The sequence below is a fragment of the Mustela putorius genome, unplaced genomic scaffold (assembly GCF_011764305.1).
Source record: "Mustela putorius furo isolate JIRA1106 unplaced genomic scaffold, ASM1176430v1.1 tig00003834_pilon_pilon_pilon, whole genome shotgun sequence".
Lineage (NCBI taxonomy): Eukaryota > Metazoa > Chordata > Mammalia > Carnivora > Mustelidae > Mustela > Mustela putorius.
This window is the reverse complement of record NW_025421987.1, coordinates 38,759,581-38,779,788: the sequence shown is the minus strand read 5'-3', so window position 1 is coordinate 38,779,788 and position 20,208 is coordinate 38,759,581. Positions and strand designations below refer to the sequence as shown.

The following is a 20,208-nucleotide window of genomic DNA, read 5'->3' as shown; positions in this document are numbered from 1 at the left end:
TCAAAGAGTCAACCTCAAATAATAATTTATTTGTAAATTATTATTAATTATGACCAGCACCATACTGTTAGGGCAAACTATACATGTCTGTACCTACTGTTAAAAGTAAAACAGGACTTTCAGATCTGGAAGAGTACTGACAGATGATGAAGCTAAGCTCCTCCTCGTGTATTTATAGTGGAGGAAACTGAGGCACAGAACTTTGGAACAAAAAATGGGTCTTTCATTACAGCTACCCACATCAGCTTGGTTACATGTTTTTTTGAAGATTTTATTTATTAGAGAGAGAGCTCATGGGAGCAGGAGGAGGAAGAGAGGAGAAGGAGCAGGAGAGGGACAAGCAGACCTGCCTGCTTACAAGCCTGAAGTTTGAAGGGAAAAACTAGTTGCAGGGGAGTTTGAACAGCATAAAGTGACATAAGATTAAATGCCTATAAATCAAACAATTTATTGCTCAGGGATGCCTACAGATACGAGAAAAATCACAAATTAAGGAAATGATAAACCCAAAGTTCGGGATAATGGGTGTTTCTTACGAAAGGAGGGAGGGAGATTGTATCATGGAGGGGTACTTCAAGCACTGGTATGTTCCATTGAACTGAATAGTAGATACTCAGGTGTTTATCTCATACATGAAGTTTTGGTTTTACGAACGAATAAACTACATTCTAATATTAAAATGGGTAAAATGAGGAGGTTAGAGATCATTTGTTCTCATATCTCAATCAAGCTGTTGTTCTCTTAAAGGTCTTTCCAAAAAGATAAATAAATATCTTTCCACAAAGATAACTCAAAAGCTCAAGTAATTTTAGTGAAAAATTCTTCTAAGTGTTAAAGGAAGAAGTAACACTGATCTACCCAAACTCATGAAATAGAGTTAGAGGGATCACTTACAAACTTGTTTTAGGAAGTTAACGTAAATAACCTTGATACCAAACCTGTCACAACATTAGGATAAAAGAAAAGCATAGGTCAGTATTCTTATGAACATAGATGTGAAAATTCTAAAAAAGATGTCAGCAAATTGCATCTAGCGGTACAAGGAAAGAATTATGAATTATGACCTAACAGGGTTTATTTCAGGAATGTAGGGTTAACATTTAATTAATTAATTAATTTATTTATTATATATTTTTAAAGACTTTACTTATTTTATTTGACAGAGATCACAAGTAGGCAGAAAGGCAGGCAGAGAGAGAGGAGGAAGCAGTCTCCCTGCCAAGCTAAGAGGCCAATGCGGGGCTTGATCCCAGGATCCTGGGATCATGACCTGAGGGGAAGGCAGAGGCTTTAACCCACTGAGCCACCCAGGTGCTCAGTGGGTTAACATTTTAAAATCAATTTATGCACTCGTTGTCTCAGAATAAAGGAGGAAAAAAAACCCATGTACACTCAAACCGTTGATAAAATTCAGCATCCACTCATGGTAAAAACGCTAAACAAAATAGGAAGAGAAGGGAACATTCTAAGTGACGAATTGTATCTACAACCTGAACAAAACACCAAACACAGAACTACAGCTTATATTATACTTAGTGACTTCCCCCTGAAGTTAGGAACAAGACAAAGATGATCATTATTTACCAATATAGTCAACATTTTTTTGATGTTGCTGATCAGTGTGTTCCCAACGAATAAAGTTACTGACCCAAAGCTATACAACGTTGCTGGCAGAATAAAAGATACAAATATCAAATCAGTTTGTTGTACAACTGAAACTCATGTAATAGGTCAATTATATCTCAATAAACTTACTAAGCTCCAACACTTAAAACACTATTATATTGGCACAAGGAAAAAATAGTAGACCAATGGGAAGGAAAAGAAATCTCAGAAATAGATTACATGGTATAGTCACTTGATTGATGACAAAGGTGCCAGTTGGATTTCAGTGAGTAAAAGGTGGTATTTTCAGTAAATAGGGCTGTAGCAATTGGATATCCGTATGGAGGGGGAAAAAATCCTGGACATCTCTATTTCACACTATATGCAAAAATTGATTCAAGTTGGGTCACAGACCTAAATGTCAAAGGTAGAACACTACAACTTCTGGGGTAGTGATTCTTAAAACATAGCCCCAGGACCCTGGGGCTCTCTGAGCTTAGGGAATCTGTGAGATCAATGTTATTATTATTGTTTTTAAAGATTTTCTTTTCTTCTTTTTTTGTTTTAAGTTTCCATCTATTTGACGAGAGAGAGAGACGGCAAGAGAAGGAACAGAAGTAGGGGGAGTGAGAGAGGTAGAAGCAAGCTTCCTGTCGAGCAGGAAGCCCACCTCAGGGCTCGATCCCAGGACCCTGGGATCATGACCTGTACTGAAAGCAGACGCTGAATGACTGAGCCATCCAGGCACCCCTCATAGTCATTTTTATGATAGTGCTAAGGTGTGACATACCATAATTGCTTTGGTATTCGCACTGATGTTGCAGAAGTGATGGTGTGTGAAACTGTTGGGACTTTAGCACAAATCAAGGCAGTGGCACCACTACTGTGCTAATAGTCATTGCATTCCTTAAAAAAAATTTCTTTTTATTTGTGTATGGTTGACACATGATGTTACATTAGTTTCGGGGGTACAACATAATGATTCAACTTCTTTTTATATTATGCTATACTGGCTACAAGTGTAGCTACCATCTGTCACCATGCAATGTTATTACAATACCACTGACTATATTCCCTGTATTTTCCCTTTTGTCTTCGCGTTTATTCATTCCATAACTGGAAGCCTGTATCTTTCACTCCCCTTCCGCCATTTGCCCCTCCCCCTCCCCGCCGCCTCTCTGTAACCATCTGTTTGTTTCCTGTAGTTAGCTGATTCTGCTTTTGTTTGCTTTGTTTTAGATTCCACATGTGAATGAAATAATATATTTGTCTTTCTCTGTTTGACCTATTCCACTTAGCATAATGCCCTCTACGTCCATTTATGTTGTCACAAATGTCACAGCTTCCTCTATTTTACATGGATGAATCTCACAGACATATTGAATGACAGGAGCCAGATGAGAAGGAGCATATACTGCAGAATTCCACGTATACGAAGTTCAAGAACAGGCAACATTTGTCTATACAGAGAAAAACCAGAACAGTGGTTATCTCTGGGGCAGGGATTTGACTTGGATCAGGCACAAGGATGTGGGAAACCTTTTGAATCTCAGGGTGGGTGCTGGATACATTAGTGCATATGCATGCACACGTGTGCACCTACGTGTGTTACGTAATATAGTTTACGTGCATTACGTGATATAGTTTACACGTGCCTCAATAAAAATTTAAGAAAAAACTGTCTACGGAAATCTGAACTGATGTTGGTTTTCTCTTGGTCAGTTTCTGGAATCAGTAAAATCTAAAAGCTACTTTACTGTTGTTCTTTAGACAAAAAAGAGGCAATGGCATTATTTTGTATCTGGCTCCTGTTACCAGGCTGCGAGACTTTGGGCAAGAGGTCTTAGTTTATTAGTTGGAACATTATCTATCCTACCTCACATGGTTCATGTGAGGGATGAAAGAGGTTTGATATTTGAAAAAAGTTTTCACACAGTTGCAAAGGAATATTTTTTTTTTTAAGATTTTATTTATTTATTTGACAGAGAGAGATCACAAGTAGGCAGAGAGGCAGGCAGAGAGAGAGGAGGAAGCAGGCTCCCTGCTGAGCAGAGAGCCCGATGCGGGACTCGAGCCCAGGACCCTGAGATCATGACCCGAGCTGAAGGCAGCGGCTTAACCCACTGAGCCACCCAGGCGCCCCTGCAAAGGAATATTTGAATGTAAAGAGGTCAGTTATTTTCCAGGACCTTCCTCGCTTCTATCTTCCCTACTCAGGACACTGAAATGCAGGGAATACTAGACTACAGTGTGTTGGTCAATGTCAACAGCCCCTTTGACCTCTTCTTTCTGTGAGAAATTAAGGCCCGAATGCTAATTTACTGCCTACCTAAGTTGAGAAGTCTGGTAGGTTGGCTTACTGGTATCAATGTGCCACCCGTGTTCCCACGATCCAGTAAGTCCCATATTTTAGGGAAGATAATGAAAACCCAGCCTTTAACTAAGTTTGGGCTGAGCAGGTCGGGTTTTGTTTTTGTACACTGTCTTAATCATATTCAGATCTGTGGTTTGGAAAGAGGCTGAATCCAAATTGTGATGGTGGAGAACTTGCCGCTTCAGGGAGGTTTTCTGGGAACTCATGATTCGATTAGGTTAAATCCCATTTTTAAAAATGCTGCCGAGCGGCAAATGTGCAAATTCACATTAAATATAAATTATATATAAATTATGTGTGTGTGTATACACACACACACACACACACACACACACAAAAGCCCAACAGACAGCTTAGGATAGGAGAAGAACACTGGTTAGTATATCAGTGTCGCAAACCAAGTCATGTTATTTTTGCTCTTATTTCAGGACACATTTAAAAACATTTACCACTACTATCACTTATTTCCAGTGGAGAAGACTGATTCTCCAGTTCAACACAGCCTCCTTCCTCTGCCTCTGTTTGGAGAGATGAAACCACTCCCTTCTAGAAAGGGAGAGCTGGGCCCTGTCCCCACGTCGGAAGATGGTTCAGCTGTTGACAGGAGTGGTGAAATCTGCCTGATCTACCAGACCAGCATTGATCAGTCCGAGAGGCAGATTTGGAGGACTTTCTGACATGGCGCTGTTTTCAGTCTGTAAATGTTTTTTAGGAAACAGAAACCGACTGCATGCCTGTGCTTTGTCTCCAGTGTTAATTTTGTTTCTGACCCAGTAGGCTTCCAGTGGAGACCTGACACCTTACGAAAAACATGTATTTTAATTTAAAATGGATCTTTGAGCCTGTAGCCCTTTGCCAAGTACAATCTTTGCATTTATAAAATGGACTTTGGTTTTTAATGTTACAAGCTCAGAGGCTGAAGCAACAGCCCTCCCATGAACCCAGCTGTTCCAGTTTAATCGAGCCACAGTGATCCAAACCCGTGGTTTTATCCTTTGGCTTTCCTAAAGCATGGTAGGTTTCATTGTTATTCAGGTTTATATAACAGACACGCTTCTTCTGAATTTTGCTGCAACCTTCTCTTTTTGTTAAGGTGTTCAATAGTTACACAACTCTAGACTACATGGTTTACACGTATAGATACAAGCACACATGATAGTAGAGCTTTCCTTACAACACAGTCTGTCTTCCCTTTCTCTGGTGTCTGGACCCAAGCTACTCAATTCAGAGAACCCAGTTTTTGGCACCATTTGCTTCATTTAGTCAACAGGGACTGGAGTGTCAGTTTCTCCAGATGGCAAATGTAGTAACACTGCCTACTTTACAGGGAGGTGGGGTTCAGGATTAAAGACGGTAATGTACATAAAACCCTTGACACAATACCTGATGCCAAATGATCTGTTGTAATGATCAGTTCTGCAGACTCGAAGATTCTAGCATTAGAGGCAGGAAGGCAATGGTTTCCAACAGCAAGGCTCCCCTAAAAGGGCAGGTGGGAAAGCTCAATCTCCTGCTTGTCCTAGAGCAGTGAGGGATGGGTCATTGCAGTACCTCAGAATTAGGGAGTTGGAGCAGTTTTTGCTCCAACAAAATGGATTGAGAGGATCCCCACTCCAACTCTCTCTCTGGATCTCTGTTATTCACTAAGATCGAAATCGGGACTTTCATTTTCCTTATGAAAAACTGGAGGTGGTCAGTTCAAGCAGGAGAGAGGCTACATTGTATCAGTAGCAAGTTTAGGACTTCACATCTGGGGATAAAAATTGCTGGTGCTTATTTGGACTTTTTTTCGGGTTTGGATCTAATGATAAGATTCTCAGAAGGCCACTCTCTTGTTGGAGAGCTTGGTCCACTTAACTGACAGATTGTGAGGATGTACTTCATGTCCCTTTTGGACCCTGGATCCTATGACAGAAGAGATTGTGTGTTTGTCGATCGCTGCGACCACCTCCACACAGAGTCTGGCCTGTGTATTTCTGATTGACTCGTAGCCAAAGCAGTATATCAGACTCTATGTAAGTGGACAGAGAAAAGGTGAGGAAGGAGAGGTTAAAAGAGAAATGGATCCTCTGACAAGTAGGTTATTTTATCAGGTGTCCTATGTTGAGAGACAAGCAAAGTGAGCCCCAGTTCTGAATTTGTCCTCTTCCCCAAAGGGGCCTGCCTAAGACTGGGTACTGAGACTTATGAAAAGCTCAGATAGGCAACATAATAATATAGATCATAAATATATATTATGATCTTATATATGTATATATTATATATATTTTTATATAATAAAGATCATAAAATGCAAATCAACTTTTTTCTGTGAGGGCAATGTTATAGAGAGCTTTTGAATTATTTTGGATAACTTGATAGTCACTTAAAAATTTAGAGTCCTAATTCATAAAGAAGGTGGGGAGATAGGGCGGAGGAGGGCCCCAGGAGCAAACCATAGTGGGGTTGGTATCAGACTTCTCTTGCCCAGACTTGAAAATCTTTCACTGTTTGAATCTCTTATTTTCTAAATCAGAACTATAATGCCAAACAAGAGATAAAACACCTAGACTTTGTTTAGCTCTTGACTGAGAGGTGATACGACTTCAAGGCTATTCTATGTATAAAATATGGTGGTTAATTATTTTTCATCTCTAGCGAAATGTGTAAATCTGAGATGACAGAAACTTTCAGGTGATGAAAAGGACATAGGACAGAGCCAAACAAATTTTTTAAAATTTGAAGTTTAGGGAAAATGATACAATTTTTAAAAATTTGAAATTTAGGGAAGATGATAAAATCTATTCTAGGGATATTTAGGAAGAAGGTAGAGTCCATTTCCCTGAGGTTGGAAAGAACAAGGGGTAATTCTATGTGAACAATGGTAACCACCTAGTCTTCCTTGTGCATCAGTAAGAACAGCAAGACCACACTTGAGGGAAAACTATATAAAATCTGCCCTTGGAGCTCACAGGGTAGGGGTCTCTTCTCGCAGAGGATCCCGTCCAAGCAAAACTATTACTACGGCCCTGATGGAAACTCATGGGGAAGGCTGATCTGTGAGTTCCATGAAGCTTATTTGAATTCACGTGTTTAAGGACCAAGGTTTACCTCATTGGCAATAGTGAGGGGATAATATTGAGGGGACAATTTAATATTGAGGGGACAAAGAAACCTAGTCACACAATATATCCTGTCTCTACCAAACAGCGTTGACAACCACCACAAAGAAACCTGTCACAAACTGGGCAGAATCACGCTAACCAAGGCTTTTTACATTTCTTCAGGCAGGGCAGATCGCATCTTTACTTACAATGCTTTTCCTTAGTTTCACCAGCGATATTAGTCATTTCAAAACCTGGATGAGCTTCTCCTGCTTCTTTCTGGGGCCAGTTCTCTTTCCCAAAGGCCGAAGCCTCTCTTCATGCGGGATGACCCTCCAGGCTTTCCCTCCGGAGCATTTGTTGAGGGGGCGGGGAGGGTGAGGGGAACGTTTGCATAGGGCTTTCCCTGAAGGACAGTAGGAACAGCTACTCGGAAAAAGGAGCAAATCCAGGTTTTCTTTGAGATTCCCAGGGCAGAGATGGAGGTAATGAGGTGTGACCCACAGAGCTGGATTTTCCGCTTGGCCTAGCTTTGGGAGTGATTTTTCATTGGAGTCGGAGTAAGAGCATTAAGGGCCAGAGACAGGGACGTGCAGCACTAAAGGGCAAGGGGGCCCCGGGGCTGGGAGATTTGATAAATCTGGACCGGATCTCTGAAGGCAAAGAGGCCCCCAGAACGCCTTCAGGGCCTCCTGGAACTGAGGACAGGAAACGGAACAGCAGGTTTCAGTGAACAGCACCTAGAGGAGAGAGAGGCCATCTTGGTGGAGAGACTGCCCCCTGTGGGGTTTATGGGGGTAGGTGACACCCTCCTCTGTCCCTGCACTGCTCTCGGGGCTCTGCACATCTCCACTTCTGTCTCCTTCACGTAGCAGGCTTGATAGGAGACCATCAGAGAGTTCCAGCGACTTGCCCCAGGTCACAAAGTGAGCACGTGAACATATTTGGTCTAAAATCAGGCTCCAGAATCTTCCTCAGACTCCACTGTTCTTTCCATGAATAATGTTTATCTTTGTTTCTCCCTTTCTCCCAAGCTTTACAAAGAGACACTATCTCCTGGAAGGAGAACTATTTGAAGGTTGTCAGACCTGCTGACCCATGCATTTGGTGACCCCACAGAACATGCTGGTGGCTAGTCAGAACTCTCAAGGAAGCAGCTGCCACTTTCTCTTCCCTGGGGAGCTGGTTGGGTGAGCTCCTTCAGTCACCGAAAGTCCCTTCCCCAGATAGACTCTGGTTTTCCACCGGCTTCTCCCGCTGCTAAAATAAAACCGGGCTAATCCCTCAACCACGCAATGTCAACAGGTGGACTTGCCTCTCCAGCATTCGTCAGAGGTGTGAAGAGGTCCTTTTTTTTTCTGTGCACAGCTTTGCTCCTCTGGCCGCCACATGTCTGTCCTGATCCCGCTGACCTCCTCTGATTACTTCTGTGCCTGCTCTGCCAAAAGCCTCTTCACAGTGACTGTTTTCTCCGGTTACCTCCGGCTGATCTTGGCTTTCAGGGAGGATGAGTAAAACGAGTTCACCCCAAGAATTATTTCTTCACTTCTCTTTTAAAAAGCAACGTCCATGGGCACAGGCGCAAGCTGTGAACAGGGCTGTTTGGCCATGAAAAGCTCCGATTGCCCCCCCGCCGCTCCTCCCCGCCCATTCCTACCAACCCCACGGATGCTGTTGGATGACCTTCTCATGTCCTTCGGCCACAGTGTTGCCATTGTAGAAAGAATTAGCAAGTGCGTGAGGAATTGAGGACTCTAAGGGCAGACTTGGTCTGGGTTTTTAGTCCTGCTGCAGAGAAAAGAACTAACCACAGTGTGTGAGTTCACAGCACAATACAGACAGACACGATGGGAACACAGTCAAGCACATGGCAGCCCCACCTGGCACATTCCCCAAACAAGCAACTGCACAGGGAATGCATCTCACAATTTATTCACTTTGGGTCACAGGGCCACTCGAACAGACTACGTCCACATTTTCTTAGTGCATCTTTTTTTTTTTTTTTAAACCATCCATTAAAATAAAAGAATTAGGTCAAATACACCATAGTTAAACAGATTTGAGATTTGTTTCAGATGTTAGACTAACACCACCATTAAATAAGTGGTCTTCATATGGCCTCTGGAAGCCAACAGTTTTTAAGGAATAAAGAAAAGCAGAAAACAAATATGAATTTGGGGCTATTTTAGGAAAAGCAAATCACAGAAAGTTCCATCAAAAGCATCTTTGCATTGTTAAACTTTTCAAACTTCCAAAATGTGATTTTTGGCCTTTATGCAAATATTTTAGAGACAGAATAATTTTTTTTTTAAAGGACACCTAATCCATTTCTCTAATGAATGATCAAGAAAGCAGGGGGTATAGGTGACTTCAGTTTCACAGGCAAATATATATGGGGTACACATCTGTATGTCTATTTTCTGATTACATCTTACTACAGGTAATGAGGGTGCTTGGTCCAGATGGGACTCGTCAGGGGCAGAATTGCCGGACGGTGTGAGAGAAGTAGGTGGCTGAGCTCTGTCACATCTTGCTGGGAGAGAATGAAAATCAGGTGCAAACAAAAGGCAGTCCTCAATCAGCTTGCTCTTTGCAACTCAGGGAGGATGAGTAAAACGAGTTCACCCCAAGAATTATTTCTAGAGAACTCTGGGGAGAAAACCTGGAGCCCCTGATCTGCAGAAAGTGACAGGGAGTTTAGTTGGTGGTGGAGGACCCCCAGTGCAGTGCCCCTGGTTAGAGCAATGATTTATTCCCCACAGGAGAGGTGGGCCCAGAATTTAGCTGTCTGAATTGGAGGCACGAGAAAGCAATTTCGTCTTTGCTGCATTTGCCCCAGGAGCCCACGTCCTTAGGGTGAGGTCTATTTTCTTGATGCCGATGTCACCAGTCTCTCGGCCTGTCAATCCTCTCGTTCCTGCTGCTAGAAGAGTTTTTCCTGTTTCCCCTTCTGCCTTGGAGCTGATGGGGTAACAGAGCCTTCCCGAGAGAGAAGAGCCTGAGTTGTGGGGTCAACACACAGCAGTGAGATGAAGACACAGAAGTAGGTAAGCACCCAAGACTTGGGCCCAGAGACAGTCACCTGTGAGGACAACTGTGCGACAAAGTCCAATCCAGAGCCCTTCTAATGGGGTCAGGAGCCTGGGGGCACATACAGCATTCCTTCCAAGGAGGTGATTAGCTGGTCCTACTAAAAGAACTATCCCAGTTGGGTAGGGGGTTGGGTTCAGCCCTCCACCGGACTCTGAGGATTCCCTGTCATCCCTGGACCTCGGAGGAGCAAGCTGGGGCTCTGGGATGTGTAGAGCAACAGATGTGGAGGTGCAGAGGGGTCACCTCAAGTCTGAGCAGGAGACCCAAGCTGCTGGCCTCTCTGGGCTTGGAGGCAGCTGGATGAAGAGGGCAGTGTCGCTCCCCCTAGCTGGTAAATCTCGTGAGGGTGGGAGGGGTCCCAAGACAATGAGTTGACTCGGATGCAGCTTTTGTCCATGTCAGGGCTGTACACGACAGGGGATGGGAGTCCCTTGACTCTTCAGGGCTTGCCTTTGGCCGTACCCATGGCTTCTCCTCTGCTGCCCTGCTTGAAGGCTTGAGTCTCCCTCCAGCCCCTCACCTTCCTGGGGAAATGCGCACAGAACTGACTTGACAGAGGGGGAGTGGAGCATTTGGCAGTGGTGACTTGCTGCAGTCCCTGTATTTTCATGAAACAGCACCAAGATCGACTGCTCCCTCTCCCTCTCTTAAAGCTGGAGGCTCAGAAGACAGGGATCTGGTCTCTCCGGACCACATCTAGGTCATCATCCAAGGTTAACAAAACCTGGAACGAGAGGGTCAGAGGGATGACGGGGATGCACAGTCACAGCTGGGGTAAGCACCTACCCACACAGGCTGGCTGGAGCAATGCCCTCAAGCCTTACTTGCCTTTGTGTGCTCTACAGCTTTCTGCAATGCAGCGCTCTCTACAGGTGATTATTAAGATTACATAATTCATGTATTAATTCAAATGTTTATTGGGGGTCTATGATGTGCTATTCTAAATGCCACAAGGGACAAAACTCCCAGCCCTTCTGGAGCTTACATTTGAGAGACAGCTTGAGACGTGAAGCAAATACCTGAGTACAGTATAGCATGCTAATGAGGTGAGCTAAGTATGGTGTACTGGGTAATAATATGCAATAAAAACAGTAATGGAAATTAGACACAAGAACTATGGGGTGAGGAAAGGTAAAAAAGTGCTAATAGGGTGGCCAGGGAAGTTATCACTTAGGGACATTTGGCTTATGATCTAGAGGAAAGAAGTCTTATTGCATATAGAGTATTGCTATATAAGAAATGCACACCCCTCCTCCATTTTTAGTTCCCTCTGCCATCACTTCTTCACGTGGAAACTTTCACCCCACTTTTGTTTATCTCTTTTTCTAATGAATGTGTTCATCAGAGATAAAAGTCACGAGGAACGAGGTTTATGCGGATTGTTGAATTTCCCCAGATAACCACCAGGGGGCAGCCCCGCTCCACTCTCGAGACAGTGCGGCAGCAGCGTGCGCACCCCGGGGAGTGCCGGGGGCACAGGTCTCCTTCGTCCCGTTGTTTTGCTGGCTGAATCTGTGTCCAGGCACTGCGGAGTTTTAATTTGGAAAAATCTCTAAATGAGGATGAATCGATGCCAGGAGTGATCATCCAAGGTTGTTAGTATACGCACAGCTTCTGGAAAGGTGTTTTGGGCCGCAAAGAATGGAGGGATTACAGAAGAGGTCTGGGGAGACTGGTGAGAAGCAGCAGAGGCCTGGGCTGCTCTCCTGAGTACGCTAGGAATTTGTAAAATATCTGTAAGATATTCAGTGAGACTGGAAGAGGAGGAGGAGTGTGAGGGCAGCACAGGGAAGAATTATCTAATGTCACCCGAATGCGAGTGAATGCCAAGGTGATTCTTGGGGCGATTCATGCCATGGGAGTTCTTTTTTTTTTTTTTTTTTTTAATTTTATTTATTTGTCAGAGGGAGAGAAAGAGAGAGCGAGCGAGAGCACAGTTAGACAGAATGGCAGGCAGAGGCAGAGGGAGAAGCAGGCTCCCTGCAGAGCAAGGAGCCCAATGCGGGACTCGATCCGAGGACGCTGGGATCATGACCTGAGCCGAAGGCAGCTGCTCAACCAACTGAGCCACCCAGGCATCCCATATATATAGCCATGTGAGTTCTAACAACAAATTCAGTCCGGACCAGGGGCATTTATGAAAAATCATTTTGTCACTCTGTCTTAAAATATTGGGGAGTAAAAGGAAAAGAAAAATAAAGCTCTAACTGAAGGAGAAAAAAAAAATCGTCTGTATACTGAATTACAATGAGGAACTGGAAAGGGAAGTACCAGAGAAGTACAAAAGGGTAAGGAAGAGGGGGAAAAAGAAAAAACGTATGGGATGTGAAGAAAAAAGAAATTAACAAATTAGGGGTGCCTGGGTGGCTCAGTCAGTTAAATGTCTGCCTTCTGCTCAGGTCATGATCTCAGGATCCTGGGATCCAGTCCTGAGTGGGGCTCCCTGCTCAGCAGGGGGTCTGCTTCTCCCTCTTCCTCTGCCTCTCCCCCTCCTCCATTTTTCTCTCGCTCACTCTCTTTCTCCCAAATAAATGAGCAAACTCTTTTTTAAAAAGTATATTTCTTTTAAAAAAGTATTTATCAACTCACCAAGAATGAGAAGAACAGAGCAGTGGCAGAGAGGAAGTGCCAGATGTCATGGTCATCAAAGAAATCCAGCAGGATGCACTCTCGGTTCTTCTCCCTGGATTCAGCTGGGGTGCCCTGGAGGAAGGTGAGACAGGATGTGGGTGAGCCTTCCCACAGCTCAACTCTTTAGAGGGCCGAACGTCCAGAAAGCTACGGAGACACTACTGGATGCCTGGCTCCAAAAGCAAGCTTCCCAAAAAACAGGAGTCCACACAAACACGCGGACACCATATTCACCACGGCTGCATCTGCAAGAGCCCAAGAATGGGAACAATCCAAATGGCCGGTGACTGATGAGAGAGGAGGAGCACTGTCTCCACACAAGGGAGTGTTATTCAGCGATAAAAAGAGATGGCCACGGACACATGCGACCCCATGGATGAGTGCCTGCGCCAGACTCAAAGGCACATGCTGCATGATAAATGGGTAAGAAATATCCAGAAGAGGCAGAGCTAGAGAGAGAGATTAGCGGTTGCCTATGGCTAAGGCGTGAGGGAGAAATGGAGCGAGTGGCTACTAATGGGCCCAGGCTGGCTTTCTGGGGTGATGGAAATGTTCTAAAGTCGATTGTGGGGGCGGAGAGTGGAGGCCCCCTCTCTGTTACTGGGTACCATCCTGGGTTCCCAGGCTTCTGCTTTCCTCTCTGCGCCACGGATTTACAAAGGCCGCAGCTGAGAATCTGTTTGTGGATGCGGGTTAGGAGAAGAACACGCACCCAACAAGGTTTTTACACGCATTAAACATCACGGGGGGGTGGGGGTGGGATCGTCCCATGACATGTAATGAAGATCAGTTCTGCCGCGTCTCGAGGGCCACGTGAGGCGCGGTCGTGACAGCGAGGACCCCATGCCATTTAGGCGTGGATGGGAAACACGATCTCTCTCAGAAAAAGCTTCCGTTTCAAAGACAGACAACCACAAGCGCGTGGAGAGAGGGAGGTAGGAAGGCCCTGGGAGGCGAGACGGAGGGAGAACGTTTCCCTGGCCAAGAAAACCACCCTCTTACCTCCCAGCTGCTGAGATTCTGGAAGAAAAAGTACAGCGAGGCGGCCCACAGCAACGCTGTGGCCACGATGCAGAAGAGTGGGATCGGAAGGAGCTTCTCGGAGCTTCGAAGCTGTGGGTGGGAAGCAGATGCTGCCATGCTGGGGTCCTGCATGTGGGCGCGCCCCAGGGCTGCCGGGGTGGGGGCGGCCCCCCAGCGCCCACTCTTACCTTCATGATGATGTAAAAGGCCAGGTAGAGCAGCAGGTTACAGATGAAGATCCCCAGCATGTAGGAAGCGAAGTCCCTGGGCCGATAGACGAGTCCAAAGAGCGCGCTGGGTGTAAGGAGAATGACTTTGTAGGCATCAGGGCGGTTGCATAACTGTCTTGGCTTCTTCACTCCCCACTTGTATTTTGGGGAGGAGGGTGATTAAAAAAAAACTTGAACCTCCATAAATTATGACACCTCTTTCAGACCTGGCATTTTTGATGATTGTAAGAGTCCCATAAGTGGAGGTACCACAATCATCTTGAGGGCCTAGGCGTCCTGCAGCTTTTCATTATTCTAAAGAACACCTCAACAACTAACTGAATCCCTTCAACAGCGCGCTTTTCTTTCTTCTTTTTTCTTTTTTTTTTTGGATTTAAGATTAATTCATTAGACTAGATTACTGGAAGTAGAATTATCTCAAAAATTGCCTTGACACACATTATCAAATTCTTGCTCGCTGCCTATAGTTTTTATTTTTATTTTATTTTATTTTTATTTTTTAAAGATTTTATTTATTTGACAGAGAGAGATCACAAGTAGGGGAGAGGTAGGCAGAGAGAGAGAGAGAGGAAGCACACTCCCCGCTGAGCAGAGAGCCTGATGCAGGGCTGGATCCCAGGACCCTGGGTTCATGACCTGAGCCGAAGGCAGAGGCTTTAACCCACTGAGCCACCCAGGCGCCCTGCCTATGGCTTTTAAACCAGTACTGAAGTTTGTTTTGGCTGGGGTTTAGCATGAGCCTTTAGCATGTTCCACATTTCTATTCAGTTACACTAAAACTCTTTATTATAAGACCCTTCCTATGTCCTTGTTTTGAAAAGCTTGTTTTTATAAATATAGACACATACACAAACATAGTTGGATTTCTATCCTCTCCACGCTGCTTCACTAATTTGTTGCTAATTTCTAATTTTGGGTCACCATGTTATTATTTTAGAATATGTCAAATTATCTGATTAGGCTAGCTTGCACTACCCAGTACGGTGGCTACATGTGGCCATTTACATTTAATTAATGACAATTGGGGTGCCTGGGTGGCTCAGTGGGTTAAAGCCTCTGCCTTCGGCTCAGGTCATGATCCCAGAGTCCTGGGATCGAGCCCTGAATCAGGCTCTCTGCTCAGCGGGGAGCCTGCCTCCCCCTCTCTCTCTGCCTACCTGTGAACTCTGTCAAATAAATAAATAAAACCTTTAAAAAAATAAATTAATTAATGACAATTAAATAAAATAGAAAATTCAGTGCCTCAGTCACACCAGCCACATTTCAGGTGTTCAGTAACTATATTTGGCTGACAGCTACCTTATGGGGCAATGCCTTGTAGAACATTTATATCACTCCAGAAAGTTCTGTTGGATAAAACTGGACTAGTCACTATACTCCTCTGCCCTTTGTTCTGTTAATCTTTTGTGGAGACCTTCGGAAATTTTACGCTAAGTAGGCAAATAATTTCAGAATAAAATCTTATTAACTTAATTCTAATTTTAAGTTGAAATTTATGCATGCACTTGAGAAATAATATCTTTACAACAGCTGATCTTCTCACCTAGGGCGTGACATCTCTCTTCGTTCAATTAAGTTTTCCTTTATGTCTCCTAATAAGGTTAATTAAGTTTTCTGCAGAAAGGGTCCTCCTATCTCAAAGCTTATTCTGAAGTATTTGAAGTGTAAAGCTCTTCTTAATGGACTCTCTTTTGGTTCACTTTGTATTCCAACCAACTCTGTTCTATATAATATAGGGAATTTCCTCTTCCCGGAATTTGAATTCTTCAATATACCAAAAACTCTTGTATACTTTTTACTCAGATTCACCCATTATCAGCATTTGCCTCTCTCTCATTTAGTTTATCTCTCTCTCATTCTGTGTGTGTCTGGGGACTTACATATATATGTACATACATCTCTTTCTATGTACACACACACACACACACACCATCCTTCATGACTATATAAGAGTGATTACCTTTAAAATAACATTCATATTAAGTCCTACCATGACTTACAGGACACCATGTCCTGTAATGTCCACAAGAAACTGAGGACGGAGGAACAAAGAGCACGGTAACCCCCGACCAGGCTATCCTAGTGTTGGTGTGTCATCACACCTCATTCCTCCCTGCAGGCCTCGATGCCCAAAGAGTTCCTGTGTAAGAAAAGAGAGGCCATTCACCTTGTCTTGTGAGCAGATTATGTGTTTGGTTTTGGTTACAGAGAGGCAGGGACAAGCCAGCTGATTGTCAGTACTGGGGACATGGTTATCGGTTACTCATTATCAAGCAATTGGTCCCTTTCCTCCTACCAGCACCCGGCACCCTTTCTTGCAGTCATCAGGACTGTGCAGTCTGCCCCCAAAGAGTGGTCAGGAAGAGCACCAAGCTTCAAGAATCACCCACCTCAACGTATCTCTATGTAAAAGAGGTGTAGACCTTCTCTACACCTTCACAGGTGTAGACCTTACCTGGAGGTAATCCCTGGGTGACAACATTATGGGCAGATTTTTCCAGAAGCATTACCCCAAATAAGTTTTGAATTGTCATGACCAGATTCTGGCTTCCCCTGAAGAGGAATGCCTCTTCTTCCATTCCTTTCATGTCTTAAAAGGGGGCAGGGGTAGGGAGTCATCTTTCTATCAAAGGTTGCTGAACTTTCTAGCACATCAGCTAAGAACCACAAAGGAAAGCAATTAAATTTACTGAGTTTTTTTTTGAGGGATGAATAAAATCTCTCACTTATTCACATTTTAAAGTTGAGAACATGTTGTATAAAATAGAGATAGAAAATATGTGTCTGTTATACTGTTCTATTTTGAAGGCATTTGAAGACAAAAGGCCAAGGTGATAATGAAGGGAAAGAAGAAGGAGGAGGATATTGGTGTGGTAGAAAGATTGACACCTACAGGGAAAGAAAGAAATAGGAAAGAGACTTGTACACGCCCCCCCACCCCGGCTCCCACACACACACAGTAAGAAAGGGAAATGTCTGCGGGGTAGCATTTATGGAGAGTTCTACAAGAATTTAAAACTATGCTTCATTTTTACATCTACTCACTTAGTCTCTATCGTCTAACTATCTGCGTAGTCTATCCATGCAGATAACAAATTTGATGTTGGTCTTGTTGAGCAAATGAATTCAGTGCATCAGTGCATTAAACTCAACTCAGTGCCTGAAGAGAGGCCACTGTCAGTACACAAGGCTTCCTAGTGCCTTCTTTGCAGAAGAAAAAAGTACCTTTCTTTCAAGTCCCTGGGGCAAGCACAGTCTTACACTCACCTTAGTTTCATATTTCTTTATAAAAATGACAGCCAAGGAAAGCGAAACCACAGTTTTCTAGACATCAACGAAGAGAGAAGACTTGTCTTCCTAAGACTACTTACAAGGACCAGTTCACCAGATTCCCCACGATGAGCAACACCATTCTGTCCTGGTAAGAAAGCATCAAATGAGAGGCTGCACACATCGCTTTTCTTTTAACCTACCACCTGGGAAACATCTATTACAGCAAAACAATTGCCCGGTGGAAGAGTTTCCATGGTTCTTAAGAAAGCTGTGCAGATAGTCAGTTCCTAATCCGCCATGAGAACCAATGGCAAGTCCTGGGACTGAACAGACGAAACAGTGTCAAAGAAGATGTGGTCAGTAAACAGAACTCTTACTGATTCTCCACAGTGCTGAGGGTAGCTGGGCACCTGGGGCCCACTTCTCAGTGAGCAGTGTCTACAGCTGACTCTGTAGTTAAAAAGCATTAAGCCGCTGGTCTTCCCTGGCATTATGTTACTTCATGGGCCATGGGTGGCTTGTGGGACTCACCTGGGAGGCACTGGTTTCCTACCCATTACTCTGGCTCCGCGGAGGCCCTGAAGTTCCCAGGCTCCTGATCTCTAAACACATAGTTTCAACACTAAAGACACTAGTAGTGGGAAAAATTGGAAAGGTCCATCTCAGAGGAAAATGACTCGGGTAGGGATTCATTCACAATCTGGTCCTGCACCTCAGCGTACAACTTAAAACTTTTAGGTGGTTTCTGATTATGCTTTAATTTGCATGGCCTCATTGACTATTTAAAAGTGGCGATGCTCTGTCTTTGTGGGTGATCCGTCCAGTTTGGAGGAAATATCTTCATTTTAAAAAAATGAATCCATCTATTAGAAAGACTGAAACAGGGGTCCCCCCAAATGTTAGCCTGGATGTGGAACAATAGGAAGGCTCATTCACTGCTGCTGGGAATGCCCAATAGTACAGCCACTTTGGTAGACAGTTTGACAGTGTCTTAGAAAACCACATATAGTTTTGACATACGATCCAGAAACTGCCCTCCTAGGTACTTGTCCAAAAGAATTTAAAACACCCTAAAACATAGGACCATGCAAAAACCTGCACACATTTTTTTTTTTTTAATAGGCAGAGCCCAATGTGGGGCTTGAACTCACGACCGTGAGATCAAGACCAGAGCTAAGGCAAGAGTCAGATGTTCAGCTGACTGAGCCACCCAGGCACCTCTGAGCACCAATTGTTATAGCAGCTTTATTTGTAACTGCCGAATTACAAAGTGTCACCCGGCAAGTGAATGGATACACAAAGTGTAGTAATGCATCCAGACCATGGAGTGGTATTTGGTGCTGAAAAGTAATGAGCTACCAAGCCATGGAAAGACACGGAGATATCTCAAAGGCCTATTAATAAGTGAAAGAAGCTAATCTGAAAAAGCTAAAATCTGTATTATTCCAGCTATATGATGTTCAGGCAAAGGCAAGACTTTGGAGACAGTAGAAAGATCGGTGGTTTCCAGGCATCAGAGGGGAGGGGGAGTGGGAAGAACAGGTGGAGCCCAGGGGATTTTTAGGGCAGGGAAACGACTTTGTAGGATACTAAAATGGTGAATCCTGTCATTACAAATTTGTCAAAGCTCAAAGAATGTACACTATAGACTTGGAGTGATTATGACATGTTTGTGTGGGTTCATTGATTCTAACGAACGTACAGCTTTGGTTGGGGGTGTGGATAGTGGGGGCGGCTGTGCTTGTGGGGGGGAAGGGATCGATGGGAAATCTCTGTATTTTTGGCTCAATTTTTTGCGGATCCTAAAAAGCGGCTCTAAAAAAATAGTCTGTGGGTGGTGGTGGGGGGAGACCGCCTGTATCCCTTAATGTAAGCAAGCAAACAGACAAAATGTTCATTGTTCTTCCCGGCTCACAGCCAAAGCATGCTTAACTCCCCAAAGACTCACAGGTCCTACTGGATTTTTAAGTTTTCACATGAATAAAATCCTATAGGTTTGGTGCCTACAGCTCCTGCCCAAGCTCTAGATGCCTCAAATATTCTCATATTGCTCTATGTAAACATCCTGGGATCATATACTGTTAGCAAGTTCTTAGGAAACTCTGGTGTGCCAGGCCCCAACAGCAGCACCAGTTGCTTCTGTAAAGGTCCCCCTTGACTCAGGGGACATATATGGCCTTCCTAAGGTCCCTGGCCTGCCAGCCAAGATAGAGCTGGGACCAGGGCGCCCATCCCTCTGCTCCGTGGAGACATGTATAATATACTGAAAACAACGGTGAATGTTTAGGACTTGTGTTTCAGCCACTAATGAATAAGCACAATTTTGAAAGAATATTCTTGCCCACTGTAAAAAAGTCAAACAAGGTATAATGAAAGCAACTGGAGAGATAGGTGCCTGGGTTTGCTTGGGACAGGCCTGCTTCGTGCCTGCTGTCTGGGTACAATTATGGAGCAAGTGCCTCTTCCCTTTCCCCAAGTGAAATAATCATATTTCTTCGGGTGATTTTATACACGGATGCCCTGCCTTGATCCTTCCCCACAGCGATTGTCACTGTTTAGTAGTTTTCTATGTATACACATATGTTCTCTTTATACACTAGCAGCGTTTCATGTATAAAAATAGATCCATCCCAGCTTGCTTTCCCATGAGCGAGAAGAGAAAGTAACACGCTTCTTCCCCCTAACTGGACCTCTGCCACCCTGGGCCATCTGGCTCTCTCGACTTAGAGAACCTGAGCGTCTGCCCCGAGCCTGCCCCTCCTCCTGTTCCCGCGCTCTCTGGGAGAAGGCCAAGGCACACAGGATGCGCACGTACCATGTACAGCGGCCGGCTACACTGGTGGACAAAGTCCGTGTAGAACACCATCGCGGCCCGTCGGAAAATCCCCAAGTCTGC

At 44.3% G+C, this 20,208-nt stretch overlaps 1 protein-coding gene across 9 annotated transcripts in view; it reads right to left on the bottom strand.

Moving 5' to 3' along the window:
* Nucleotides 1-8,978: 8,978 nt before the first annotated feature.
* The window catches only part of SIDT1 (SID1 transmembrane family member 1), a 97,823-nt gene continuing 86,593 nt past the window's right edge, over nucleotides 8,979-20,208 (bottom strand). For 8 of the 9 annotated variants that reach the window (XM_045088400.1, XM_013060930.2, XM_045088399.1 and 5 more), the window contains 6 exons: nucleotides 20,128-20,204; nucleotides 17,411-17,457; nucleotides 13,998-14,103; nucleotides 13,789-13,899; nucleotides 12,745-12,858; nucleotides 8,979-10,879 (listed from right to left, as the gene is read on the bottom strand). In XM_045088400.1, the coding sequence (XP_044944335.1) occupies nucleotides 10,817-10,879; nucleotides 12,745-12,858; nucleotides 13,789-13,899; nucleotides 13,998-14,103; nucleotides 17,411-17,457; nucleotides 20,128-20,204 (518 nt within the window). In that variant the 3' untranslated portion in view covers nucleotides 8,979-10,816. Of the gene's footprint in view, nucleotides 10,880-12,744; nucleotides 12,859-13,788; nucleotides 13,900-13,997; nucleotides 14,104-17,410; nucleotides 17,458-20,127; nucleotides 20,205-20,208 lie in introns of those variants that run through there. The other variant, XR_006609096.1, reaches the window with a different exon arrangement.